This window comes from Oreochromis niloticus, linkage group LG7 (genome assembly GCF_001858045.2).
Source record: "Oreochromis niloticus isolate F11D_XX linkage group LG7, O_niloticus_UMD_NMBU, whole genome shotgun sequence".
Lineage (NCBI taxonomy): Eukaryota > Metazoa > Chordata > Actinopteri > Cichliformes > Cichlidae > Oreochromis > Oreochromis niloticus.
Window position 1 is genome coordinate 34250955 of NC_031972.2, and position 27346 is coordinate 34278300.

The following is a 27346-nucleotide window of genomic DNA, read 5'->3' on the forward strand; positions in this document are numbered from 1 at the left end:
GAATGGGCCCGAACGATGAGGTGTTACGGTCTGGTTGGCTACTACAACCACACCTTGGCTGACTGTGAGTACAAGCTTATTGTGTAAAATGTCACAGAAGATCATTTACATCTTAAGTGTTAAATCAGTGCAAATATTGTACAAAGTATGCAAAAAACCATTACAGTTAACAAACTATCTATGCACGTTGTGTATGTTATTCCTTCTAAAAGTGCAGGTGAGTATTACAAAAAGTTTGCAATGGTGGCAGCTTGTATTTCTATGGGTGTCCAAGCTAATTCTATTACTTACACTGGGGTAGAAAAGAAACTTACATTTATTTCCTCTCTTCTTTTTCCTTTTTTTTACAAAATGGGACATTTTGTAAAAACTTAAAGCTACATTCATTACACACAAGTGTGGATCGGTTGTGAAAGATGTCTTGTTTTATATTTTTTAAAGCTCAGAAACACTCCCAAGCAAAAGATGTCCATGGACATTTTCCAGGTAGCCTTTTAAAAGAAGACTTTTTTTCATCTTATTTGAACCACTGAGGAACTTTCTTTGAGTTAGAAGTCTAGGAGGCGTTTACATCATACATATTAAGACTAAAGGCCTCATAGGTGGTTCCAACTCGGCTAACAAGAGTTCAAACTGCCCCGCTGGCATCCTGAATTATGCACGAGAACACGTCTTTGCTTTTTTAATACAACATTTTATTGATCACGATCAAATACAATGACAAATAGCCACACAACATTTGCTCCTGGTTGACAGGCTAGTAGTGTGAATAAAAACATATCCATACTGGTTATATCTAAAGGTAAATTATGTTTCTATATCATTTTGTGTTGCATGCTGAGCTTATTTGGGCAAGCAAAGAAAACTTTACTATGTTGACAATATACCTGTTCTGTAGAGAGCAAGATGCCAATGTTATGGCTGTACGTTAAGGATGAGTTAGCAGTCACCATCAAGCTAGCCTGGATCTGATCATTTAACTTGTAAAACAGTAACAACATTTAAATTACTGAGATAAGACATTAATGAGAGTAAAATGTGCTGGTAGTTACATTTTCAGGCAGGCAAGATGTCTCCAGAAATTTGGATTTGTGTGAAGACAAAGGCTGCCAACGTTTTATGGTGCGCTTTCTGGTGTGTCATCCTGTGTCATCTTTTTTGTCTGCAGGGCTTTGCTTAACCAGCAGTGCATCAAACTTCAACACCTCAGCTATCACTCACAGATTCGATGGAGCCAAGTTTTATGGCATCTTTCAGGTGAAGGGAGGTTTGTGGTGCAATGACGACGACCCCAAATCAGCTAGATGTGGCGTCAGCTGCACTGGTCAGAGATGAACTTTTAGGATGCCTGGGTCATTGACCCAGAGTTTTGAGTTTATCATGTTATCATTTCTAGTCTTTGGTTTCTTTGTTGGAGTTCTGTCTTATGGTTTATGTCTCTGTGTAATCCTTAGTTGCTATCTCCCCTGTCTGCTATATCCCCGTGTCCAGTCAGTGTCTGTGTCTGCCCTGGTCCCACGTCTCTGTTCCCTCTGTTGCAGTGCCTGCCTGTGAGTCTGTGTCTTTAAGTTCAGTCTGTGTTATGTTTCCTGTTTTACTTTGGAGGTGCATGTCTTGTGTTAATGTATCTGGTTTTGCTCCCCCTGTTTCGTTAGGCCTGATTTGCCCCAGCTGTGTTTCCCTCTTGTTGCCCATTCCCTGATTGCTCCCTCTGTGTATTTAAGCCCTGTGTTTCTGTGTCCGTGTCGCGATCTACCCTTATCTAGCTGTGTGTTTGGTCTGCGTAAGTGTATTTTGTATTCCTTGTTTTGTTACCCTTTTGAGTTCAGCATTAAATTTGTTTTGAGTTCACGTTTCGCCTCCGAGTGTCTGCACATTGGGTCCTCCTCCTACCACTCCTGCCTGCACACAGCCATCACATAACATGAACAACCATACATTAATCTTTATTATATTATTATAAAAAATGTGTTTTCTCTTGTTTTATTACATTCCATTTCTTTGGGCAAGTTTTGTCCCCCCTGTAGTCCTGTGGTGGTCTGATTGGTGGCTGAATTTTAGTTTTTAATCCATTCTTCCCGGCAGTGATGTTCTTATGATCTGTCTGTGCCTGGTTGATGTGAAAACAGGCCATATGCTGACAATATCTCTCTGGATTGTTTGCATATTGTCACTCACCATTAAAAAGTCACTAAAGCCTTGAACTGATTCTTACATTTTCAGAAACAGAACTTGTACAAGTAGACAAAGCTGAGGTATACAGGGAGTGTAGAATTATTAGGCAAGTTGTATTTTTGAGGAATAATTTTATTATTGAACAACAACCATGTTCTCAATGAACCCAAAAAACTCATTAATATCAAAGCTGAATGTTTTTGGAAGTAGTTTTTAGTTTGTTTTTAGTTTTAGCTATTTTAGGGGGATATCTGTGCGTGCAGGTGACTATTACTGTGCATAATTATTAGGCAACTTAACAAAAAACAAATATATACCCATTTCAATTATTTATTTTTACCAGTGAAACCAATATAACATCTCCACATTCACAAATATACATTTCTGACATTCAAAAACAAAACAAAAACAAATCAGCGACCAATATAGCCACCTTTCTTTGCAAGGACACTCAAAAGCCTGCCATCCATGGATTCTGTCAGTGTTTTGATCTGTTCACCATCAACATTGCGTGCAGCAGCAACCACAGCCTCCCAGACACTGTTCAGAGAGGTGTATTGTTTTCCCTCCTTGTAAATCTCACATTTGATGATGGACCACAGGTTCTCAATGGGGTTCAGATCAGGTGAACAAGGAGGCCATGTCATTAGTTTTTCTTCTTTTATACCCTTTCTTGCCAGCCACGCTGTGGAGTACTTGGACGCGTGTGATGGAGCATTGTCCTGCATGAAAATCATGTTTTTCTTGAAGGATGCAGACTTCTTCCTGTACCACTGCTTGAAGAAGGTGTCTTCCAGAAACTGGCAGTAGGACTGGGAGTTGAGCTTGACTCCATCCTCAACCCGAAAAGGCCCCACAAGCTCATCTTTGATGATACCAGCCCAAACCAGTACTCCACCTCCACCTTGCTGGCGTCTGAGTCGGACTGGAGCGCTCTGCCCTTTACCAATCCAGCCACGGGCCCATCCATCTGGCCCATCAAGACTCACTCTCATTTCATCAGTCCATAAAACCTTAGAAAAATCAGTCTTGAGATATTTCTTGGCCCAGTCTTGACGTTTCAGCTTGTGTGTCTTGTTCAGTGGTGGTCGTCTTTCAGCCTTTCTTACCTTGGCCATGTCTCTGAGTATTGCACACCTTGTGCTTTTGGGCACTCCAGTGATGTTGCAGCTCTGAAATATGGCCAAACTGGTGGCAAGTGGCATCTTGGCAGCTGCACGCTTGACTTTTCTCAGTTCATGGGCAGTTATTTTGCGCCTTGGTTTTTCCACACGCTTCTTGCGACCCTGTTGACTATTTTGAATGAAACGCTTGATTGTTCGATGATCACGCTTCAGAAGCTTTGCAATTTTAAGACTGCTGCATCCCTCTGCAAGATATCTCACTATTTTTGACTTTTCTGAGCCTGTCAAGTCCTTCTTTTGACCCATTTTGCCAAAGGAAAGGAAGTTGCCTAATAATTATGCACACCTGATATAGGGTGTTGATGTCATTAGACCACACCCCTTCTCATTACAGAGATGCACATCACCTAATATGCTTAATTGGTAGTAGGCTTTCGAGCCTATACAGCTTGGAGTAAGACAACATGCATGAAGAGGATGATGTGGACAAAATACTCATTTGCCTAATAATTCTGCACTCCCTGTAATACATGGGAATTTTTCATTTATATTTAAGGTATTTAAAAGCTCTTAAATCAGGAAATAAAGTATGACCATGTATGTGAAAGACTATACCGTCATGATTTTGCAATTATCAGACCCAAGGAGAAGACCAAAAATAAAAGTTGCAAAAGGTTTATATACAGAATAAATGGGATTCATGGGAGACAGATGACTTATTGGGCAGGAAACTGTTCTGACAGGTGAGCTCAGAAAGCCATCAGATTACAGAGACTTGCAAAGGTGTGCTGATAAAAACTCAGGCCTTACTTGTTAGACTTGAAATAAAAGACATAGGAAGGGTAGTAGATAGGCAGGCTAGAACCCAAGGATGGCAAAGGAGATTCAGTGGCGAGTAGGCAGACAGGTGAACTGGGGAGCAAACAAGGATTAGAGAGTAAAAAGACAAGGACAATAACTGATTCGGGTGAGTGAATATACCAGCAATTATCTGGTGGAGAATGGCATCCACGGCCGTGCCTTAAATGTTTATCCTTAATGTGCATGAGTGCAAGTCCCAGAAAGGGCGGTTCCACTGATAGGCAGCAAGAAAGAGAGAGCAAGAGTGGGGGAAAAAAAAAACCCAGAACCTGCCCAGACCCTGAAATATACTGCTTGTTTTTTTCGGGGGCGGTTTGTCCAAATTTGCACTTTTCTCTGTTTTTGGTCACAGAGCTTCTGACTGATAATGTCAGGGTGGCAATCGAATGTGCCCAAGCAGTCGTGAGGGAACGCCAAGGGCTCAAAGCCTGGTAAGACCTGATCACTGGTCTCACTGTGATGTATTAACTGACATTACCTTCACTATGGAGAAATGAGGCGTCCTTGTGTCTGGTTTTTAGGGGGACCTGGAATAATCAGTGTGAAAACCGTGACTTGTCCTCATACTTGGATGGATGTGAAATTCCATGTATTCCAAACTAGACCAGTTATCAGCGTAATGCAGGTCTCTGATCTGGACCTCCATTAAGTCTGAAACCTTTCAAATGATTCTTTACTGAAATTCCTAAACTAATAAAGTCAGGTGAAACCTTTACTTTTCACTGTGTTTGGTCTCCAAACACCAGCTAACAGATTCACATATTGGAATATGATTTAGTAAAGCTGTTACACCTTATGTATTGCTAATGAATAACTATTCCCAACTTTTCCTATTAAATATTATACCTAATAAATCAACACACATATGGATATGATTTACTCTCCTGTCGTCTTGTGTTGGCTCAGTGTTTTTGGCACTCAGAATTACTAAAGTTCACAGATCTGCATGAATATTTACCTTGTCACTTACAATAAACCAAGTGGACTTTTTAGGGTAAGATCCTACTGCAGAATAGCCACTTTTTAAAATTTTACCTTTAATTGTTTTTTTCCTAGCCCTGGTACTCTAGCATTTTCATGTATTTAATAGGTCAGCTTATCTGCTGGTGCATGGATTTAGCAGATGCTGTCAAAACATTAATAGAGAGAAAACTTCTGGGTAAAATGTAACAAAAAAAGAAAAAAGGCTTCGCTTGCAAAGTGTGTTAATGTTACAAGTAGACCCTCACCTCAAGGAGAACAGTGGGCTGGCACATGCACAGACCCCAGGTGATACTCAAGCACACCCCCTGTTGGCCTCTTACTTCATAAGCCCCCTTTTCTTGAGACATTTTTTTCAGTTTGTATTTTATAATATTAGATCTTGATTTTAAAGTGGCCCATGGCATCAGTTTCCTAATTAAAAGCATGCAATGCCTGGCCATTGAATTTTTATAATTCTACTACACCTCACACACCCCTTTCTTCTCCTTGCTGTCACAGAGAGTTGCCATTAGTGCCCCCCAAGGAGCAACATCTCAACTATGACCTGCTTTTACTGCTGACAGCCATGTAATGACAGCGCTAGCCTTGTCCAGGAGCATCTCCACAACGGGGGGCATGGGGTGGCCCCATTATTCTAATATAGATTAGCCATCAACTAACATGTCAAATTTTGATTTTGCATTCACCATTTGTAGCAAAATGCAAAGAAAGCATCAGTAAGGAGGATGATACGATCAGCAGATATTAAAATAGGTAAAAGATGTGCTGCTGTGCACAACGTATTTGTTTTAAATAAATATTTATTTATCTGAGCCTTTTTTCGGCTTGGTAAGATAAGGGTCCGAACAGTAATTTACAAGAAAAGACTTTTTCATTTTGGTTTTATGGATTATTTGGTGTGATTGTGAAACATGGAAACTGGATCTATCAACTCTACAAGACAAGAAAGTGTGCATCAAAAGAACAGACTTTCAAAAGCAGCTCAGAAATGATTCTTCATCCTTAATGAATATGTAGCATTAATTCTGATTAAAATGTAACTGAAATATATAAAAACAAAGATGTATTTATTCACTATGGTTTTGTGCTGGTTTTGTGTCCCGTTTTAAAAGTTAGTATTTTTATGTCTAGTTCTCCATCTCTGTTAATTTTTCCCATATATTTTGTTTTGTCTCCTAATGCCCTTTTAAGTAAATAATACATTAAAAATGTTATTTGTTTGCTTAAACCTGACAGAACAATACTCTCATTAGAAATAGAGAAAAGCCCCAGTAAGTAGCTGATTATACCCAGAATAATAATCACCAAAGAATGCAAGATTATTGTAGGAAGTAAAATACTGTTAATGCAAAGCTGATTCTTCCTTACGTTACCCCTCTTGTCACATCTTTAGTTTTCTTCTTGTTTAATCAGTGCAGCAGAAAATTTCCAGTGAAATCTTTCACAAGTCACGAATGGGCTCCTCTTATGATCACTGTTTTTATGAAGACTATGAAGTTTAAGGACATGTACAAGGCATCTGAAGGGGGGAAAAAATCTATCAAGGTATCAAACACTTTTCAGATAAATCTCTGTTAACTTTTAGTCCAAGCTGAACAGTATGTCCAATATACCATGTAAAAGTCAATGTTAGAAGTCTGGAAGATTCTTTGCCCCTCACATAAGCATTGTTTTGCTATTAAGAGCAGAAAGGTATAGACAGAGCAGTAGTAAAGGTATCACTTTTTTCAGTAAAGTCTGCGGGATGGACCTTTCAAATCTCAGCTGCTTGTCTTCAGTTTTTTAAGGCAGTTTTGTCTTAAATGTTGGTCTCTGAAGACAATAAGGGTCAAAGAAAGTATTAATTGTAAATGTTCTTGTTGGTTTTGTTGATTTTGAACATCCTTTTTGCTTTTCTCCAAAGGGTTAGGGATTCAGAGCTAGGTTAGCTCTCTTACTTGGTTGTCCTGAGTTGTGCATAACAGCGGTCCCCAACCCCAGGGCCACAGACCGGTACTAGTCCGTGAGTCCAGTAGCGGTTTTTGATACGGGCGACACGGGGAGCTGCCCGGGGCGGCATCGTGGTGGGGGGCGGCATCATGGGCATCGGCAAAAAAAAAAAAAAAAAAAAAAAAAAATTGCTGGTCCAACATCAGCCAGCGCATATTGGGAATGGCATAGGCACCGATCGGTTTTCTATCGCCCATTTGCTGGAAGTAAGGGTTTGCGAGGTGCGCCTGCTGCTTGCGGCACAGGGAGGAGAGGGCGGGGCGGCGGGGATTCTCTGGCTGGCTGGAGCGGCATCCAATAACCAACTCGCAAAATAAAACAAAATAAAAACAAAACAACAAACACGAAAACACCAGACATCATGATACAGACTTATAATTTGCACCGATGTTTTTTCAAAATTCTATACGTGAAAAGTGAGCACGAGAGCCCTCGGTGCACCTGCGCGCTGCTGAAGTCAAAGTAAACTTTATTGGCATCTCCGCTACATACAGTCCAGTATATAGAGAGATTTAAAGTCTCACACACAACTCGTTGAAAGGGGAGGGAGACCTGCTGCTTCCAAATAGAGCACATTTCATTCATAATGTTGTAAATCCAAGCCCATTATGTATTCATGATTTGAATCCTGGGTTGTGTGAAATCCCAGAAATACACCTTAGACAAAGTGAATCTGTGAACTAAGGTGTAGGTCTATTAGGTTATGTTGTGGTGATCCTCAAGTTGGGGGATGAGTGTTCATACTGGAGTGCAAAATTAAAACCAATGGAAGATGGACAAGAAAAGTTCAAAACCATCAGGTGCTCAGTTTAGAAAAAATAGAAAAGAAGAGGAGGAGAAACAAGCAAAAGATACAGGTAAGCAGATGTGTCATTGGATAATGGCAGGTCATCCTGAAACAATCAGAATCAGAATACTTTATTAATCCCTAAGGAAATAATGTGGGTTACAGTTGCTCCAAGAAGAAATGGTAAAAATAGTAACAGTAACAGACTAAACTCCAAACAATACATTATGTTATAGATTTTAATATTAATTAGTCATTGTCAGTTGTTGATTTGTCCTGTTCTCATTGTATGACGAATTATGATGGCTGTTTGGTAGCCGTTTGCATACAATGCATACTCTCTCTCTCTTCATGTGTGTGTGTTCCTCTGGTGAAATTCAGTATGGTTCCAACAACAGTTTTATGTTAATGTACAATCCTTAATATGTTTTATGTGTGTGTGCGTGTGTGCCAGAGGGGCGCCAGAGGGAGTGTTCGCCCGGGGCACCAAACAGGCTAGGACCGCCACTGCGTGAGTCGTTTGGTACCGGGCCACAAGAGTTGAGGCTCAGGTGTGAAATTTATGGTTTTCAGGGTTTTTATCGTTTTTTATTGTTATTTTTTTTAACTCTGTTTCCCTGTGTATTTTCCAGTGTGTTATGAATAAATCTTTTAAGTACCGGTACTGGTTTTATTTTGTTGTATTTATCCGTGACACCTTAAAGGCTGGTCCGTGTTAAATCTTAACCAATTGAACATGTTAAGGTGGAGGAGTCATGTTAGGGGGGTGGCAATAGACCTGCATAAAATTGCAGATATAATGCTTATACCCAGAGTCCAAAGTAAAATAAGACCCTGGCAACAGTTAGATGGCTTCTCGTTTGGTGTCTCTTCGAGATCACTGTCTTCTGTCTGTTGTTTCTGCTCTTAATTAAACCTGTTTTATTTATTGTTTATTAACTTTCTTAAACTTCGGAATACATTTCAGCCCCATCATGTGCTTTGTTTGTCTCTCTGGATTGTGTAACCATGAACCTAGCCTTTTGTTTTATCTAACCCATTATTTGTTGTGCATTTGGATCTTCATATCTGAACCTGGAGAGTCACAGCATTTTCAGCTGAGCTTTTCCAACAAGAAGGAGATTCAGCAGCAACTGTGAAAATTTTAGACCAGCACAGACATCATCATGAGGAGTGTGTTTGTTTTCTTGCTTTTAATGACTGTGGTCAGCGCTAAAATCTTCGAGCGCTGTGACTGGGCCCATAAGCTGAAGGCAAGCGGGATGGACGGCTAACGTGGTGTCAGCCTGGCTGACTGTGAGTACCAGCCTTTTAATTTAAGAACAAGCAAGATGACATGACGCTTAATGTCTAAGCCACCAGTGACCCATATGGTAGAGTCCTTCCTACCAGTGGAATGGTATGGCTAATGTATGGTTCATATCTACCCATTTATATGGGTATTTGGCACAAGTAATTGGAGATTATAAGGCCAACCATGTAAGAGAGCTGTTTTAAAAGCAAAAATCTTTTTTGTTTTTGAAACTATGCTTGTTTACGAGGTGGGTAAAATGCATCCATAGGTCTATCCCTGAGTGGTTCTCTGGCACCAGTAAGATCACAGTTCATGTCATCTGTGGTGCTGGTTGTCATGAAGTCAGCTTGAAAGAAAATACAACAGCAACTACTTCTAAGTTTCTGATAAGACCCTAAAGAAAAATGTCTCACTTTTGCAGTCCAAGTTTGCTTATTTAGATTAAATGAGCAGAGCAAAAAGTTGTATATGGTTTCATGAGCAAAAGTGAGCAAATGTCAGACTGAAGTAAAGAGCATAAAGTCATCTTTCTGACCTGCTTCATCAATCCTTACATGCTTCTCACAGCTTTCTCCTCCCTTAACCATTAACTTTGATGCCAGCTCTTTCCTTTTTTTTTTTATTCTCAGGTGAATTTCTATTCTACTGCTTTTCACAGAGTTAACATCAGAGTTATAGATATATATCACAGCTCAGGTAGAGGCAGGATTCATACAGAGAAGGTTGCTTCATTACACATTACTCCACTCTGTAAACTTGCAGTCTGTGTTACAGCTGACCTGTATGGTGTGCAGAAGAATACACAGTAAAAGTCAAATCCAGAGTCATCCTTACATTGAATTTTCATAGTAACTGTGTCATGTACGTAAATGCACAAATTGCTCTTTTTTTCCCTGTATGCCATACAACGCTAGGAGTGTGTGTGAGAGAGAAACAGAGTAAGTGAGTTGGGGTGGCTGGTTCTTGCTTTTGGCATCTGTGTGATCTGAGATTGTGACCCTGACCCTTTATTTTGGAACAATGAATAGTTTTTGATGTATGTCAGCTAAGAATGGGTTTAAAAAAAATATTACATACTCTGATTGTCTATGCTTAGGGTTATTCACAGATGAAAAAAAAAACGAGTCTGGAACAAGCTCGCAAAGAGCATGCGCATTTTTTGCTGCCTCAGCAGTGCGGAGCTGTAGGAGAAACACAAATTAATTGGGAGATGCAGGCTGATGCAACAAAAACGAGTAAGTAGGGTGTACAGCGTATACTATAGTCTAAGGCACATAGAAATATTAGGTTATTACATACACGTTGGTCAGTTGTCTTGTGGCAACAAGACAACTGACGAATTGAAACAAATGAGCGTGCTGTGTGTGCAACAGCGCAACAAACATTACCTGTCATTTTATGAACCGCACAAGTAGTGCTGGTCATAGCTGCTAGCTAACTGGGTAAGGGTGTCATGGGGGTGTGTGTGTGTGTGTGTGCGCGCGCATGTTTTATGTTTGTATATTTTTTTTAAATTCTTACTCATGATATAACATTTTCCCGACATGTCCTGTAAGGACATGAGGAGGAAACAGTGACAGAAGGAGCTGTGTGAGGCTGCTAAAGGCAGTGGATCCCTCACCAGCTGGAATAAAAAGAGCACAGGTAACAATAACACATGTACCAGTTTATTCAAGTACAAAAACAATAATAAACAGCCTTACTACATGCATTACTGACTATATTAATTTCTGTGTGGATAACACCGTACCTACCAGGACTGTACGGTGTTTCTCCAACAACAAACCTTGGATTACCCCAGAAATTAAGGGGCTGATAGATGAATTTAAAATCACTGGTTGAATGTTTAAGGCTACTTTAGTCTTATTGAGTCAAACATGATGTTCATGCTTGTGGGGATAGGTTAATTGGATAATCGAAATTGTCACTAGGTGTGAATGTGCGAGTGAATGAGTGTGAATGGTTGTCTGTCCCTGTGTGTTGGCCCTGCGACAGACTGGCGACCTGTCCAGGGTGTACCCCGCCTCTCGCCCTATGACAGCTGGGATAGGCTCCAGCGCCCCCCCGCGACCCTGAAAAGGATAAGCGGAAGCGAATGGATGGATGGATGGATAGTCTTATTGAATCAAACATGATGTTCATTTGAGAAAATGTGGCCCCATGTGTTGCAAAAACAAACGGAAAAACTTTCCACAACTCTGGAATCTGTCTCAACTTGACCAATATGCTTTGTTTGTCCAGCTGTATTTTTTAAGAATACATCCACCATTGCTTGCTTTTCCACTTTCACCTAACTTAACCCTTCCCTTGTGGGTATTTGGGTCCTCTTATCTAGTTTTCTCTAGTTATCTCTTCTTCTTTCTTTTTTTTTTTTTAAATACACTTTTCAGAGCTTTGGGATCTTTCTCAGCTGGATCGATATGCTTTGTTTGTCAAGCTCTATTTTTCAACCGTAAACCCACCATTGCTTGCTTTTCTACTTTGCCAGAACGCTTCCCTTATGCTGTCCTTTGGGGTCCTCTTATCTGAGCCTGGAAATCAACACAATTTGCAACTAAGCATTTTTGGCTATAAAAAGGGAAGCAGCAGCAGTTGTGGACACATTCGGACAAGGAAAAATACCATCATGAGGAGTCTGTTGGTTTTGCTCTTCTTGGCTGTGGCCAACGCCAAAATCTTCGAGCGCTGTGAATGGGCGCGCACGCTCAAGGCTAACGGCATGGACGGCTACTATGGAATCAGCCTTGCCGACTGTGAGTACCAGCCTGTCAGCTTAAGAAAATGCAAGATAATTCTTAACTTGTACGTTGTTACCAATGCAATGTTAAGGGTAAGGTCATGGTTATCAATATGTGGAATTTTCACCTACTTGCTTTTTAATAATATTGGTGCGCAGAGAGTCCAACTTATCGATCTGTCTTCCAACTTGTGTAACCTTTGTTTTTAAAATCTGTCAAGAATGGGATTGTGACCAAGCATTAATATATGAAAAACAGGTAAATGGGAAATGTTTGTTTACCTGACACTTAGCTTTCAAGTCGTCTATACCTCCACCTCTTTTTTTCTGTCTGCAGGGGTTTGCCTCACCCGATGGGAGTCAAACTATAACACCATGGCCAAAAACACCAACAATGATGGATCCACCGACTTTGGCATCTTTCAAATTAACAGCTACTGGTGGTGCAATGACTACATCATCAACTCGCATAACGGATGCAACATGGACTGCAGTGGTCAGTGATGAGCCTCAATAGGTTTTTAGCTCAGGTCCTCTTGCTGTCTGAATGATGGCAAAGTCATCATAGGTCCTAACACTTAGCTTATACTTTAAAGAAAAGCGAAATAAATTATTTTAGGGGGAAAACAGAATAGTTTTTAATGAGTGTTTCCTGACTGCCAAGGATTAGGAGAACTTGGGAAATTTAATAAAACAAATATTACCTTTTTCTGCTTGTCTGCATGAGTTAAAGTTATGGGTTAGGGCTGGGGACACCATCAATGATGACTTAGACCTAGGGCTGGGTATCATCACTGATTTCTATAACTGATTAAATTCCAATTCGCTGTTTAAACAGTTTGGTGAGCTTTAACCTGAGATTCTGACATTTCTGGCAAAATACATTTATATTTAAAAATCGATTCAGGATTTAATGAATCAATATTGCATTATTCAAACTAAAATAAACCCACCCCTACATAGACCTCAGAGGGTTAAAGCATAAAGCTGATACTTTATAAGTTGCATATCTGGTAGTTTTAAACCTATTCTCCTTAATTGTGATGCTTTAAAGATCAGGAGGCAGTGAAGACCCAAACAGAACCAAAACTCCAATGGGATGCTCTGTGTATGCTGGCTACAGAAGTAGACACTTTTATATACCCTCTATCCCTCCAAAAGACGCTCTTACTTCTCAAATACTTCCATTTGTGCGTGGGAAATTACTCTTAGTAAAAAACAGCATGTTAAGTGAAACATTGGTACTGTCCATGATTGGTCCTTTCTGTCACTTGTATCTGCCTCTATCCTTATAGCAGCAGATACAGGTGGTTATAAACTGCTGCACAGGAGATAAAAAGGTTTATGTTAATACTCTATTGGTCTGTGAATACTGGTCTTAAGACCACTTTTGCTTTGTGTTAATTTTTAATCTAGATTTGAAGTTTACTACTGCTGTTGAAACAGCTGAGGGATAATGTGATTTGACTCACTTTTTTCTCAGTTTCTCCAGTGCCAGCTACAATTTTGATGTTTTACACTTTTGATTTTTACATTGCTGTCCTTTTTTCCCATTTTTGGTCTCAGCGTTTTTGAGCGATAATGTCAGTGCAGCAATCACCTGTGCCAAACGTGTCGTTAGGGATCCTCAAGGCATCAGTGCCTGGTAAGAACGAATCACATAATTGACAAACAGTTTCTAACTGACTGACCTGTTACTTGGTTAATCATACTTTTGTCTGGTTTCAGGTATGGCTGGCGTTCTAACTGTGATGGCCGTGACCTCAGCTCGTATGTGAGTGGATGTGGTGTTTAATCAGCCCATGGGAACAGGAGGGTCTCGTCCACATAATAAGATGTCCCCGTCTTCTTCTGTTTCTGTAATTTCTCAAATTAATAAACTGAATTAAAATCACAGCTTTCATTGTTTTCATCTACCTTTTTTAAGATTTAACCCTGAAAGTTCTCATCAGTCATGACCCCAGCCCTAAAGTATTCAATTGAAATATATAATTGTCACGGCGGGATACGCCGGTGTGTTTTATTGAACAGACCCAAGAGCAGACACTGAGAGAGGAGTTGCAGGTGAAACAAAAAGTGAGCCTTTATTTGGCTGCTGGCAGTTGATAAGCATGAAAACTATAAAAAAAAAAAAACTATGACACACTGTCAAAACACTATAAAACACTACGACAGACTATGGTGGGGATAACAGACGACCTGACAATGACATACAGAAAACAGAGGACATACATACACACAGGAGGTGATCAGGGGAAGTGGGAACACATGGGGAAACAGCTGACTGACATGAACCTAATGACGGGACAGGGGAAGTGAAACTAAATACAATGAACAAAGAACACAAGATTCCTTCAAAATAAACAGGAAACATGGAGGAAAATATAATCATCAATGAAATAAAACTAAAATACACACAACACTGGGTCGCAGACCCAGTACCATGACAATAATATTGTTGTATTAGATTGTCCTTCCAAGTCCTTACCAATGACTGTGGGACATGACAACAGCGCCACCTGCAGGAGGATTTTCTCTCTGTCTGATACCTTGTGTTCTGAGACCTGACGACTTTTTTCCTGAGAACTGACAATTTTTTGTCTGAGACCTGATACCTGACAACTTTTTTCCTGAGACCTGATGATGTCCTAAAATGTACACCGTACTAACGTGGCAATCTAAGGCTACGTCCACACTAGCCCGGATAAATTTGAAAACTGCGTTTTTTATCTGAAAACGCTCCGCGTCTACGCTATCGTTTTCAGTCGTATTCACAGAGTTGTGCGTGCACATTGAAACGGTCGAAAACGCTTACATTCCAGTACTGCGCATGCGTGAAACGCAAGCCGATTCAACCTACCTCATTTCTGTCTGCCGTTTATTTACTTTCCGGCTCTTTGAAACATCGCGGCAAAATGTTGAGGAAAAGCACCGAGTTTTTTAAACGGACTAACAATGAGGTGGACAAAAGGAGCTGTGTGAGGCTGCTAAAGGCAGTGGATCCCTCACCAGCTGGAATAAAAGAGAGCACAGGTAAAAATAACACATGTACCAGTTATTGCATTGCAGAGCAGGGGCGGACCTAGAGAAATTTTTTTAGGGTGGCATGAAGGTGGCAAAGAAATCAAATGGGGTGGCAAAATCAAAGCCTTTTTTTTTCCCAAACACATATGCAGGTGATTACATATGGTTAAAATGATTCAAATGCAGTCAGTATACACGTTTTTCATATAAATATAGTCTATAACTTAATTATTGTCTGTAGCCCACATAATTACACACTTTAGTTACATAAAACATGTGAGTTTTGATCTTATGTACTGTATAGCCTGTATAATAAATAAATATGTAGCCCAATAAGTATAAAATCCAGAAAGCTACACAACATGGGGCGGTTCATTTACAAACACAAGTCTAACTTAAGTTTCACTGTTTTTTGTTAGAAAACAATCACATTGTTACAGCTTAAATTACACAAAATGTCAGAAATCTGCACTGTCATGAACAAAAATTTAAACCTAATTTTTCATGATTTGTTGGATTAACCCACTGAGGTCTGAAATACAACCGGCCATTTTTGACTCCTTTTGAGTTTATGTTTGTATTTCACCCTCAAATTGTTTCTTTTTATTTTTTTCCCCCTTGCCTTGTTTGGTATCATTCCTTTCAGCTCAACTGAATTTAGTTGTTTTTTTCACTGACATACTGCATTAGTATTACTGATCTGAAATCACACAAACAACTTTAAATCCTAGTAGTATTTTTTACTGTAAAAAAAACCACAGACATGTTGAGTAAATTTTTATAACTTGAAATGCAAATATAAATTGTGCATTTTGTAAACATATACAACTATTTATCTAAAAATGCAGCCAATATACCTGCTGTTTCTTTCATTTTGTACAACCATTTAAAAATACTACTAAAACTAAAATGAGAGAACAATCAGGTGTCGCAATAAGATGCCCCACAAATGATGTGTGCCAGTAAAAAAAAAGTTTCTACACCAAAAGACAGAACAGCACAGGGATAAACCTGCAGGCCTGATGACAGGTGGTGTATCACTCCGCTGGTTTTCTACTTAGTGACAGTGTTTACGTTGCAAATGTGCCTTAGTGACATTCATTAGTGGACACACAAAACAAAACAACGACTACACAACAGAACAACTACACAAGACAGCACAACACACTAATGCCGGGCTCACACTGTGCGATTTTTGACCCATTTTGAGCCGATTTTTGAGTCGTGCGACCGTTTTGGCAATCGGCCCGAGTTTGTCCTTCATCGTGCGTCGTGCATCGTGTAGTGTACGTGGGGTAACGAGAAGCGATTAACACCTCACGACCAGCTCCCGATCATCAATCGCTTGGTCGGGAGGATTTCAAACCTGTTTGAAATCCTCGCGACCGTCGTGAGGGTGTCACTGCAGCTTCTCACACTGCGCACGCGCAAACACAAATGTCAGCGAAAAAGACGGCGCAGCACGGCAGTGCAGCGTGTGATCTGGACACAAGCGATGGAGGCACAACTTGTAGAACTTTGGAAAGCTCACCCGAGCCTTTTCGATGTGGCCTCACAAAATTATCACGACCACAACAACCGTGAAAATAGTTGGATCTACACTGCTGCTCAATCACAGCTGCCTGATCAATGTTTTTCATAAAGTTGATGGTGGTGGTGTGCGTGTCTGTGTGAGTGAAAGACAGAGAGGGAGAGCGAGCGGCAGAATTTCTGTTATAACCTTCATTTTATGAACGCACAGTTTGAGCACTCAGGTCGCATCAGAGCATCGGGCCGTATAGTGTGAGACCCTGCATCGTGACCTATGAACTTCTAACCCCTGCGAGTCAATCGTACAGTTTGAGCAGGAGCTGAATCACGCGACTGAAATAATCGCACAGTGTGAGCCCGGCATAAGTATACACTGCACACTAAACGTCACAAATCTCCCACATCTAAAAACTCTCTCTCTCTCTCTCTCCCCCTCTCTCTCACTCGCTCGCTCTGTCTCGCTGCTGTTACCGTCACTCCCAAAACTTTTCCCTCTGCCTAAACAACCAAATCTCACGTGTTGACTTTTTAAAAAATTGGTCAACATGGTACATTTTTCCACCGATAGGAAAGAGGTGGCTTTCTTTCCTTTCTTTACTGTCCTTAGAAAACGCTTAAAACCCACACACACAAAAACGTGACGACAGTATTTAGAAAAAAGCGTGGCTTATATATATTATCATAACTCTGGATTTACTGGCCTGTAATTAAAATGTAAAAACTTTGAAGTCTGAACTTTCAATGTGGGCTGAAATAGAGACTCAGCGTGGCTGCAGCTTGTTGCTATGTCAGCTTACATCAGTCATGTGATTTGGAGATGCAGCGTGTCCGTGGACCACAGAGGGTTAATAACACTCACCTTCCTTCCATTTCTAGAGTGTAACATCCAAACACCTGTGTAAAATCCGAAATTCCCATGGTGTTGTTCAAAATGTGCTCTGGCACAATCATAAGCATGGCTTGCTACTGAAAACAAGAAAAAAGCCGGTCCTGCTATGGGCTGAACCATTTGTTAATGGTGGAGGGGGGGAACACTATGCAATATATTCAGTTTTAGCATTTATATTCACTGTTGACTGTAACTACGCTCAAACTGTTAATGCTATCTTATTTTAATAAACAACACTGTCATATGCAAAACTGGGGTGGCACGGGATCATTTTAGGGTGGCACTTGCCACCCCATGCCACCCTTCTAGATCCGCCCCTGTTGCAGAGTTATTCAAGTACAAAAACAATAATAAACACCATGTTTTGGTTCTATGACACTTTTCTATACTTTTTTATGGATTAGGTGCAAGAGTTGTTAAGTGTGGATAATTAAATAATAGATTAATACAATAGCAAATTGTGCCTTGTTCTCAGATGGACAGCAACTGGAAACTGATAGCTGAGATGAGGAGATGGAAGGGGGAAGAGAGGCAAAGAGTGATTCACAGGCAGAGCCTAGTTTATTTCCCACTGTTTTTTAAATCTGTTGCAGCAAACCCACAACAGCAACATTGTACCCATCAGGTAAAACCTAGTCTACGTTTGCTTTGCATTGTCCCCACCTGATGGTAATGATATATTGTGATGTGATTCCATATTATTATTCTTGATGAATGTGGGTTGTTGTTATTCAGCTTATGTGCCCCTTCAAACATCTCTGCACGGCCCTGATCATCAACATAATGTCCCCATCTTCCTCTGCAGCAGACGGAAACATTACAACTGCTTTTGAAGGGAAACACATTGAAATTAATAATATTAAATAAAATTAATGAACTCTGTTAAACTCAGTTAACATCTCTACTTTCACTGTTTTTAATTTCAAAGATTGAAGAGAGATTTTGATCATTTTCTTTTTTTTCTGGTCATGTTAAGGGGCTGATAGATGAATTTAAAATCACTGGTTGAATGTTTAAGGCTACTTTAGTCTTATTGAATCAAACATGATGTTCATTTGAGAAAATGTGGCCCCATGTGTTGCAAAAACAAACGGAAAAACTTTCCACAACTCTGGAATCTGTCTCAACTTGACCAATATGCTTTGTTTGTCCAGCTGTATTTTTTAAGAATACATCCACCATTGCTTGCTTTTCCACTTTCACCTAACTTAACCCTTCCCTTGTGGGTATTTGGGTCCTCTTATCTAGTTTTCTCTAGTTATCTCTTCTTCTTTCTTTTTTTTTTTTTAAATACACTTTTCAGAGCTTTGGGATCTTTCTCAGCTGGATCGATATGCTTTGTTTGTCAAGCTCTATTTTTCAACCGTAAACCCACCATTGCTTGCTTTTCTACTTTGCCAGAACGCTTCCCTTATGCTGTCCTTTGGGGTCCTCTTATCTGAGCCTGGAAATCAACACAATTTGCAACTAAGCATTTTTGGCTATAAAAAGGGAAGCAGCAGCAGTTGTGGACACATTCGGACAAGGAAAAATACCATCATGAGGAGTCTGTTGGTTTTGCTCTTCTTGGCTGTGGCCAACGCCAAAATCTTCGAGCGCTGTGAATGGGCGCGCACGCTCAAGGCTAACGGCATGGACGGCTACTATGGAATCAGCCTTGCCGACTGTGAGTACCAGCCTGTCAGCTTAAGAAAATGCAAGATAATTCTTAACTTGTACGTTGTTACCAATGCAATGTTAAGGGTAAGGTCATGGTTATCAATATGTGGAATTTTCACCTACTTGCTTTTTAATAATATTGGTGCGCAGAGAGTCCAACTTACCGATCTGTCTTCCAACTTGTGTAACCTTTGTTTTTAAAATCTGTCAAGAATGGGATTGTGACCAAGCATTAATATATGAAAAACAGGTAAATGGGAAATGTTTGTTTACCTGACACTTAGCTTTCAAGTCGTCTATACCTCCACCTCTTTTTTTCTGTCTGCAGGGGTTTGCCTCACCCGATGGGAGTCAAACTATAACACCATGGCCAAAAACACCAACAATGATGGATCCACCGACTTTGGCATCTTTCAAATTAACAGCTACTGGTGGTGCAATGACTACATCATCAACTCGCATAACGGATGCAACATGGACTGCAGTGGTCAGTGATGAGCCTCAATAGGTTTTTAGCTCAGGTCCTCTTGCTATCTGAATGATGGCAATCTTTAACCCTTTGCTGTCTAAGTCATCATAGGTCCTAACACTTAGCTTATACTTTAAAGAAAAGCAAAATAAATTATTTTACGGGGAAAACAGAATAGTTTTTAATGAGTGTTTCCTGACTGCCAAGGATTAGGAGAACTTGGGAAATTTAATAAAACAAATATTACCTTTTTCTGCTTGTCTGCATGAGTTAAAGTTATGGGTTAGGGCTGGGGACACCATCAATGATGACTTAGACCTAGGGCTGGGTATCATCACTGATTTCTATAACTGATTAAATTCCAATTCGCTGTTTAAACAGTTTGGTGAGCTTTAACCTGAGATTCTGACATTTCTGGCAAAATACATTTATATTTAAAAATCGATTCAGGATTTAATGAATCAATATTGCATTATTCAAACTAAAATAAACCCACCCCTACATAGACCTCAGAGGGTTAAAGCATAAAGCTGATACTTTATAAGTTGCATATCTGGTAGTTTTAAACCTATTCTCCTTAATTGTGATGCTTTAAAGATCAGGAGGCAGTGAAGACCCAAACAGAACCAAAACTCCAATGGGATGCTCTGTGTATGCTGGCTACAGAAGTAGACACTTTTATATACCCTCTATCCCTCCAAAAGACGCTCTTACTTCTCAAATACTTCCATTTGTGCGTGGGAAATTACTCTTAGTAAAAAACAGCATGTTAAGTGAAACATTGGTACTGTCCATGATTGGTCCTTTCTGTCACTTGTATCTGCCTCTATCCTTATAGCAGCAGATACAGGTGGTTATAAACTGCTGCACAGGAGATAAAAAGGTTTATGTTAATACTCTATTGGTCTGTGAATACTGGTCTTAAGACCACTTTTGCTTTGTGTTAATTTTTAATCTAGATTTGAAGTTTACTACTGCTGTTGAAACAGCTGAGGGATAATGTGATTTGACTCACTTTTTTCTCAGTTTCTCCAGTGCCAGCTACAATTTTGATGTTTTACACTTTTGATTTTTACATTGCTGTCCTTTTTTCCCATTTTTGGTCTCAGCGTTTTTGAGCGATAATGTCAGTGCAGCAATCACCTGTGCCAAACGTGTCGTTAGGGATCCTCAAGGCATCAGTGCCTGGTAAGAACGAATCACATAATTGACAAACAGTTTCTAACTGACTGACCTGTTACTTGGTTAATCATACTTTTGTCTGGTTTCAGGTATGGCTGGCGTTCTAACTGTGATGGCCGTGACCTCAGCTCGTATGTGAGTGGATGTGGTGTTTAATCAGCCCACGGGAACAGGAGGGTCTCGTCCACATAATAAGATGTCCCCGTCTTCTTCTGTTTCTGTAATTTCTCAAATTAATAAACTGAATTAAAATCACAGCTTTCATTGTTTTCATCTACCTTTTTTAAGATTTAACCCTGAAAGTTCTCATCAGTCATGACCCCAACCCTAAAGTATTCAATTGAAATATATAATTGTCACGGCGGGATACGCCGGTGTGTTTTATTGAACAGACCCAAGAGCAGACACTGAGAGAGGAGTTGCAGGTGAAACAAAAAGTGAGCCTTTATTTGGCTGCTGGCAGTTGATAAGCATGAAAACTATAAAAAAAACAAAAAACTATGACACACTGTCAAAACACTATAAAACACTACGACAGACTATGGTGGGGATAACAGACGACCTGACAATGACATACAGAAAACAGAGGACATACATACACACAGGAGGTGATCAGGGGAAGTGGGAACACATGGGGAAACAGCTGACTGACATGAACCTCATGACGGGACAGGGGAAGTGAAACTAAATACAATGAACAAAGAACACAAGATTCCTTCAAAATAAACAGGAAACATGATGGAAAATATAATCATCAATGAAATAAAACTAAAATACACACAACACTGGGTCGCAGACCCAGTACCATGACAATAATATTGTTGTATTAGATTGTCCTTCCAAGTCCTTACCAATGACTGTGGGACATGACAACAGCGCCACCTGCAGGAAGATTTTCTCTGTCTGATACCTTGTGTTCTGAGACCTGACGACTTTTTTCCTGAGAACTGACAATTTTTTGTCTGAGACCTGATACCTGACAACTTTTTTCCTGAGACCTGATGATGTCCTAAAATGTACACCGTACTAACGTGGCAATCTAAGGCTACGTCCACACTAGCCCGGATAAATTTGAAAACTGCGTTTTTTATCTGAAAACGCTCCGCGTCTACGCTATCGTTTTCAGTTGTATTCACAGAGTTGTGCGTGCACATTGAAACGGTCGAAAACGCTTACATTCCAGTACTGCGCATGCGTGAAACGCAAGCCGATTCAACCTACCTCATTTCTGTCTGCCGTTTATTTACTTTCCGGCTCTTTGAAACATCGCGGCAAAATGTTGAGGAAAAGCACCGAGTTTTTTAAACGGACTAACAATGAGGTGGACAAAAGGAGCTGTGTGAGGCTGCTAAAGGCAGTGGATCCCTCACCAGCTGGAATAAAAGAGAGCACAGGTAAAAATAACACATGTACCAGTTATTGCATTGCAGAGCAGGGGCGGACCTAGAGAAATTTTTTTAGGGTGGCATGAAGGTGGCAAAGAAATCAAATGGGGTGGCAAAATCAAAGCCTTTTTTTTTCCCAAACACATATGCAGGTGGTTACATATGGTTAAAATGATTCAAATGCAGTCAGTATACACGTTTTTCATATAAATATAGTCTATAACTTAATTATTGTCTGTAGCCCACATAATTACACACTTTAGTTACATAAAACATGTGAGTTTTGATCTTATGTACTGTATAGCCTGTATAATAAATAAATATGTAGCCCAATAAGTATAAAATCCAGAAAGCTACACAACATGGGGCGGTTCATTTACAAACACAAGTCTAACTTAAGTTTCACTGTTTTTTGTTAGAAAACAATCACATTGTTACAGCTTAAATTACACAAAATGTCAGAAATCTGCACTGTCATGAACAAAAATTTAAACCTAATTTTTCATGATTTGTTGGATTAACCCACTGAGGTCTGAAATACAACCGGCCATTTTTGACTCCTTTTGAGTTTATGTTTGTATTTCACCCTCAAATTGTTTCTTTTTATTTTTTTCCCCCTTGCCTTGTTTGGTATCATTCTTTTCAGCTCAACTGAATTTAGTTGTTTTTTTCACTGACATACTGCATTAGTATTACTGATCTGAAATCACACAAACAACTTTAAATCCTAGTAGTATTTTTTACTGTAAAAAAAAACCACAGACATGTTGAGTAAATTTTTATAACTTGAAATGCAAATATAAATTGTGCATTTTGTAAACATATACAACTATTTATCTAAAAATGCAGCCAATATACCTGCTGTTTCTTTCATTTTGTACAACCATTTAAAAATACTACTAAAACTAAAATGAGAGAACAATCAGGTGTCGCAATAAGATGCCCCACAAATGATGTGTGCCAGTAAAAAAAAAGTTTCTACACCAAAAGACAGAACAGCACAGGGATAAACCTGCAGGCCTGATGACAGGTGGTGTATCACTCCGCTGGTTTTCTACTTAGTGACAGTGTTTACGTTGCAAATGTGCCTTAGTGACATTCATTAGTGGACACACAAAACAAAACAACGACTACACAACAGAACAACTACACAAGACAGCACAACACACTAAGTATACACTGCACACTAAACGTCACAAATCTCCCACATCTAAAAACTCTCTCTCTCTCTCTCCCCCTCTCTCTCACTCGCTCGCTCTGTCTCGCTGCTGTTACCGTCACTCCCAAAACTTTTCCCTCTGCCTAAACAACCAAATCTCACGTGTTGACTTTTTAAAAAATTGGTCAACATGGTACATTTTTCCACCGATAGGAAAGAGGTGGCTTTCTTTCCTTTCTTTACTGTCCTTAGAAAACGCTTAAAACCCACACACACAAAAACGTGACGACAGTATTTAGAAAAAAGCGTGGCTTATATATATTATCATAACTCTGGATTTACTGGCCTGTAATTAAAATGTAAAAACTTTGAAGTCTGAACTTTCAATGTGGGCTGAAATAGAGACTCAGCGTGGCTGCAGCTTGTTGCTATGTCAGCTTACATCAGTCATGTGATTTGGAGATGCAGCGTGTCCGTGGACCACAGAGGGTTAATAACACTCACCTTCCTTCCATTTCTAGAGTGTAACATCCAAACACCTGTGTAAAATCCGAAATTCCCATGGTGTTGTTCAAAATGTGCTCTGGCACAATCATAAGCATGGCTTGCTACTGAAAACAAGAAAAAAGCCGGTCCTGCTATGGGCTGAACCATTTGTTAATGGTGGAGGGGGGGAACACTATGCAATATATTCAGTTTTAGCATTTATATTCACTGTTGACTGTAACTACGCTCAAACTGTTAATGCTATCTTATTTTAATAAACAACACTGTCATATGCAAAACTGGGGTGGCACGGGATCATTTTAGGGTGGCACTTGCCACCCCATGCCACCCTTCTAGATCCGCCCCTGTTGCAGAGTTATTCAAGTACAAAAACAATAATAAACACCATGTTTTGGTTCTATGACACTTTTCTATACTTTTTTATGGATTAGGTGCAAGAGTTGTTAAGTGTGGATAATTAAATAATAGATTAATACAATAGCAAATTGTGCCTTGTTCTCAGATGGACAGCAACTGGAAACTGATAGCTGAGATGAGGAGATGGAAGGGGGAAGAGAGGCAAAGAGTGATTCACAGGCAGAGCCTAGTTTATTTCCCACTGTTTTTTAAATCTGTTGCAGCAAACCCACAACAGCAACATTGTACCCATCAGGTAAAACCTAGTCTACGTTTGCTTTGCATTGTCCCCACCTGATGGTAATGATATATTGTGATGTGATTCCATATTATTATTCTTGATGAATGTGGGTTGTTGTTATTCAGCTTATGTGCCCCTTCAAACATCTCTGCACGGCCCTGATCATCAACATAATGTCCCCATCTTCCTCTGCAGCAGACGGAAACATTACAACTGCTTTTGAAGGGAAACACATTGAAATTAATAATATTAAATAAAATTAATGAACTCTGTTAAACTCAGTTAACATCTCTACTTTCACTGTTTTTAATTTCAAAGATTGAAGAGAGATTTTGATCATTTTCTTTTTTTCTGGTCATGTTAAGGGGCTGATAGATGAATTTAAAATCACTGGTTGAATGTTTAAGGCTACTTTAGTCTTATTGAATCAAACATGATGTTCATTTGAGAAAATGTGGCCCCATGTGTTGCAAAAACAAACGGAAAAACTTTCCACAACTCTGGAATCTGTCTCAACTTGACCAATATGCTTTGTTTGTCCAGCTGTATTTTTTAAGAATACATCCACCATTGCTTGCTTTTCCACTTTCACCTAACTTAACCCTTCCCTTGTGGGTATTTGGGTCCTCTTATCTAGTTTTCTCTAGTTATCTCTTCTTCTTTTTTTTTTTTTTTAAATACACTTTTCAGAGCTTTGGGATCTTTCTCAGCTGGATCGATATGCTTTGTTTGTCAAGCTCTATTTTTCAACCGTAAACCCACCATTGCTTGCTTTTCTACTTTGCCAGAACGCGTCCCTTATGCTGTCCTTTGGGGTCCTCTTATCTGAGCCTGGAAATCAACACAATTTGCAACTAAGCATTTTTGGCTATAAAAAGGGAAGCAGCAGCAGTTGTGGACACATTCGGACAAGGAAAAATACCATCATGAGGAGTCTGTTGGTTTTGCTCTTCTTGGCTGTGGCCAACGCCAAAATCTTCGAGCGCTGTGAATGGGCGCGCACGCTCAAGGCTAACGGCATGGACGGCTACTATGGAATCAGCCTTGCCGACTGTGAGTACCAGCCTGTCAGCTTAAGAAAATGCAAGATAATTCTTAACTTGTACGTTGTTACCAATGCAATGTTAAGGGTAAGGTCATGGTTATCAATATGTGGAATTTTCACCTACTTGCTTTTTAATAATATTGGTGCGCAGAGAGTCCAACTTACCGATCTGTCTTCCAACTTGTGTAACCTTTGTTTTTAAAATCTGTCAAGAATGGGATTGTGACCAAGCATTAATATATGAAAAACAGGTAAATGGGAAATGTTTGTTTACCTGACACTTAGCTTTCAAGTTGTCTATACCTCCACCTCTTTTTTTCTGTCTGCAGGGGTTTGCCTCACCCGATGGGAGTCAAACTATAACACCATGGCCAAAAACACCAACAATGATGGATCCACCGACTTTGGCATCTTTCAAATTAACAGCTACTGGTGGTGCAATGACTACATCATCAACTCGCATAACGGATGCAACATGGACTGCAGTGGTCAGTGATGAGCCTCAATAGGTTTTTAGCTCAGGTCCTCTTGCTGTCTGAATGATGGCAATCTTTAACCCTTTGCTGTCTAAGTCATCATAGGTCCTAACACTTAGCTTATACTTTAAAGAAAAGCAAAATAAATTATTTTAGGGGGAAAACAGAATAGTTTTTAATGGGTGTTTCCTGACTGCCAAGGATTAGGAGAACTTGGGAAATTTAATAAAACAAATATTACCTTTTTCTGCTTGTCTGCATGAGTTAAAGTTATGGGTTAGGGCTGGGGACACCATCAATGATGACTTAGACCTAGGGCTGGGTATCATCACTGATTTCTATAACTGATTAAATTCCAATTTGCTGTTTAAACAGTTTGGTGAGCTTTAACCTGAGATTCTGACATTTCTGGCAAAATACATTTATATTTAAAAATCGATTCAGGATTTAATGAATCAATATTGCATTATTCAAACTAAAATAAACCCACCCCTACATAGACCTCAGAGGGTTAAAGCATAAAGCTGATACTTTATAAGTTGCATATCTGGTAGTTTTAAACCTATTCTCCTTAATTGTGATGCTTTAAAGATCAGGAGGCAGTGAAGACCCAAACAGAACCAAAACTCCAATGGGATGCTCTGTGTATGCTGGCTACAGAAGTAGACACTTTTATATACCCTCTATCCCTCCAAAAGACGCTCTTACTTCTCAAATACTTCCATTTGTGCGTGGGAAATTACTCTTAGTAAAAAACAGCATGTTAAGTGAAACATTGGTACTGTCCATGATTGGTCCTTTCTGTCACTTGTATCTGCCTCTATCCTTATAGCAGCAGATACAGGTGGTTATAAACTGCTGCACAGGAGATAAAAAGGTTTATGTTAATACTCTATTGGTCTGTGAATACTGGTCTTAAGACCACTTTTGCTTTGTGTTAATTTTTAATCTAGATTTGAAGTTTACTACTGCTGTTGAAACAGCTGAGGGATAATGTGATTTGACTCACTTTTTTCTCAGTTTCTCCAGTGCCAGCTACAATTTTGATGTTTTACACTTTTGATTTTTACATTGCTGTCCTTTTTTCCCATTTTTGGTCTCAGCGTTTTTGAGCGATAATGTCAGTGCAGCAATCACCTGTGCCAAACGTGTCGTTAGGGATCCTCAAGGCATCAGTGCCTGGTAAGAACGAATCACATAATTGACAAACAGTTTCTAACTGACTGACCTGTTACTTGGTTAATCATACTTTTGTCTGGTTTCAGGTATGGCTGGCGTTCTAACTGTGATGGCCGTGACCTCAGCTCGTATGTGAGTGGATGTGGTGTTTAATCAGCCCACGGGAACAGGAGGGTCTCGTCCACATAATAAGATGTCCCCGTCTTCTTCTGTTTCTGTAATTTCTCAAATTAATAAACTGAATTAAAATCACA

The 27346-nt window shown here is 39.7% G+C and overlaps 1 protein-coding gene and 1 long non-coding RNA gene across 2 annotated transcripts; both read left to right on the forward strand.

Annotated features, from left to right (window-relative positions):
- LOC102075604 (lysozyme C) lies at positions 1 to 27346 on the forward strand. Its single transcript, XR_002062814.2, has 7 exons — positions 1 to 64; positions 442 to 486; positions 1169 to 1257; positions 25181 to 25445; positions 25767 to 25925; positions 27017 to 27095; positions 27179 to 27346. It is a non-coding gene; the product is annotated as a lysozyme C (long non-coding RNA).
- LOC109202849 (lysozyme C) lies at positions 18815 to 20961 on the forward strand. Its single transcript, XM_019361339.1, has 4 exons — positions 18815 to 19060; positions 19382 to 19540; positions 20632 to 20710; positions 20794 to 20961. The coding sequence occupies exons 1-4, from the start codon at positions 18934 to 18936 to the stop codon at positions 20858 to 20860; spliced, it is 432 nt and encodes a 143-aa protein (XP_019216884.1). The 5' UTR covers positions 18815 to 18933; the 3' UTR covers positions 20861 to 20961.

Bases quoted from the DNA above. Each gene is read 5' to 3' on its own strand.
- LOC109202849 (XM_019361339.1), top strand. From the start codon at position 18,934: ATGAGGAGTCTGTTGGTTTTGCTCTTCTTGGCTGTGGCCAACGCCAAA. The intron at 19,541-20,631 runs GTCAGTGATGAG...TTTTGGTCTCAG, and splicing joins ATGCAACATGGACTGCAGTG to CGTTTTTGAGCGATAATGTC. The intron at 20,711-20,793 runs GTAAGAACGAAT...GTCTGGTTTCAG, and splicing joins CCTCAAGGCATCAGTGCCTG to GTATGGCTGGCGTTCTAACT.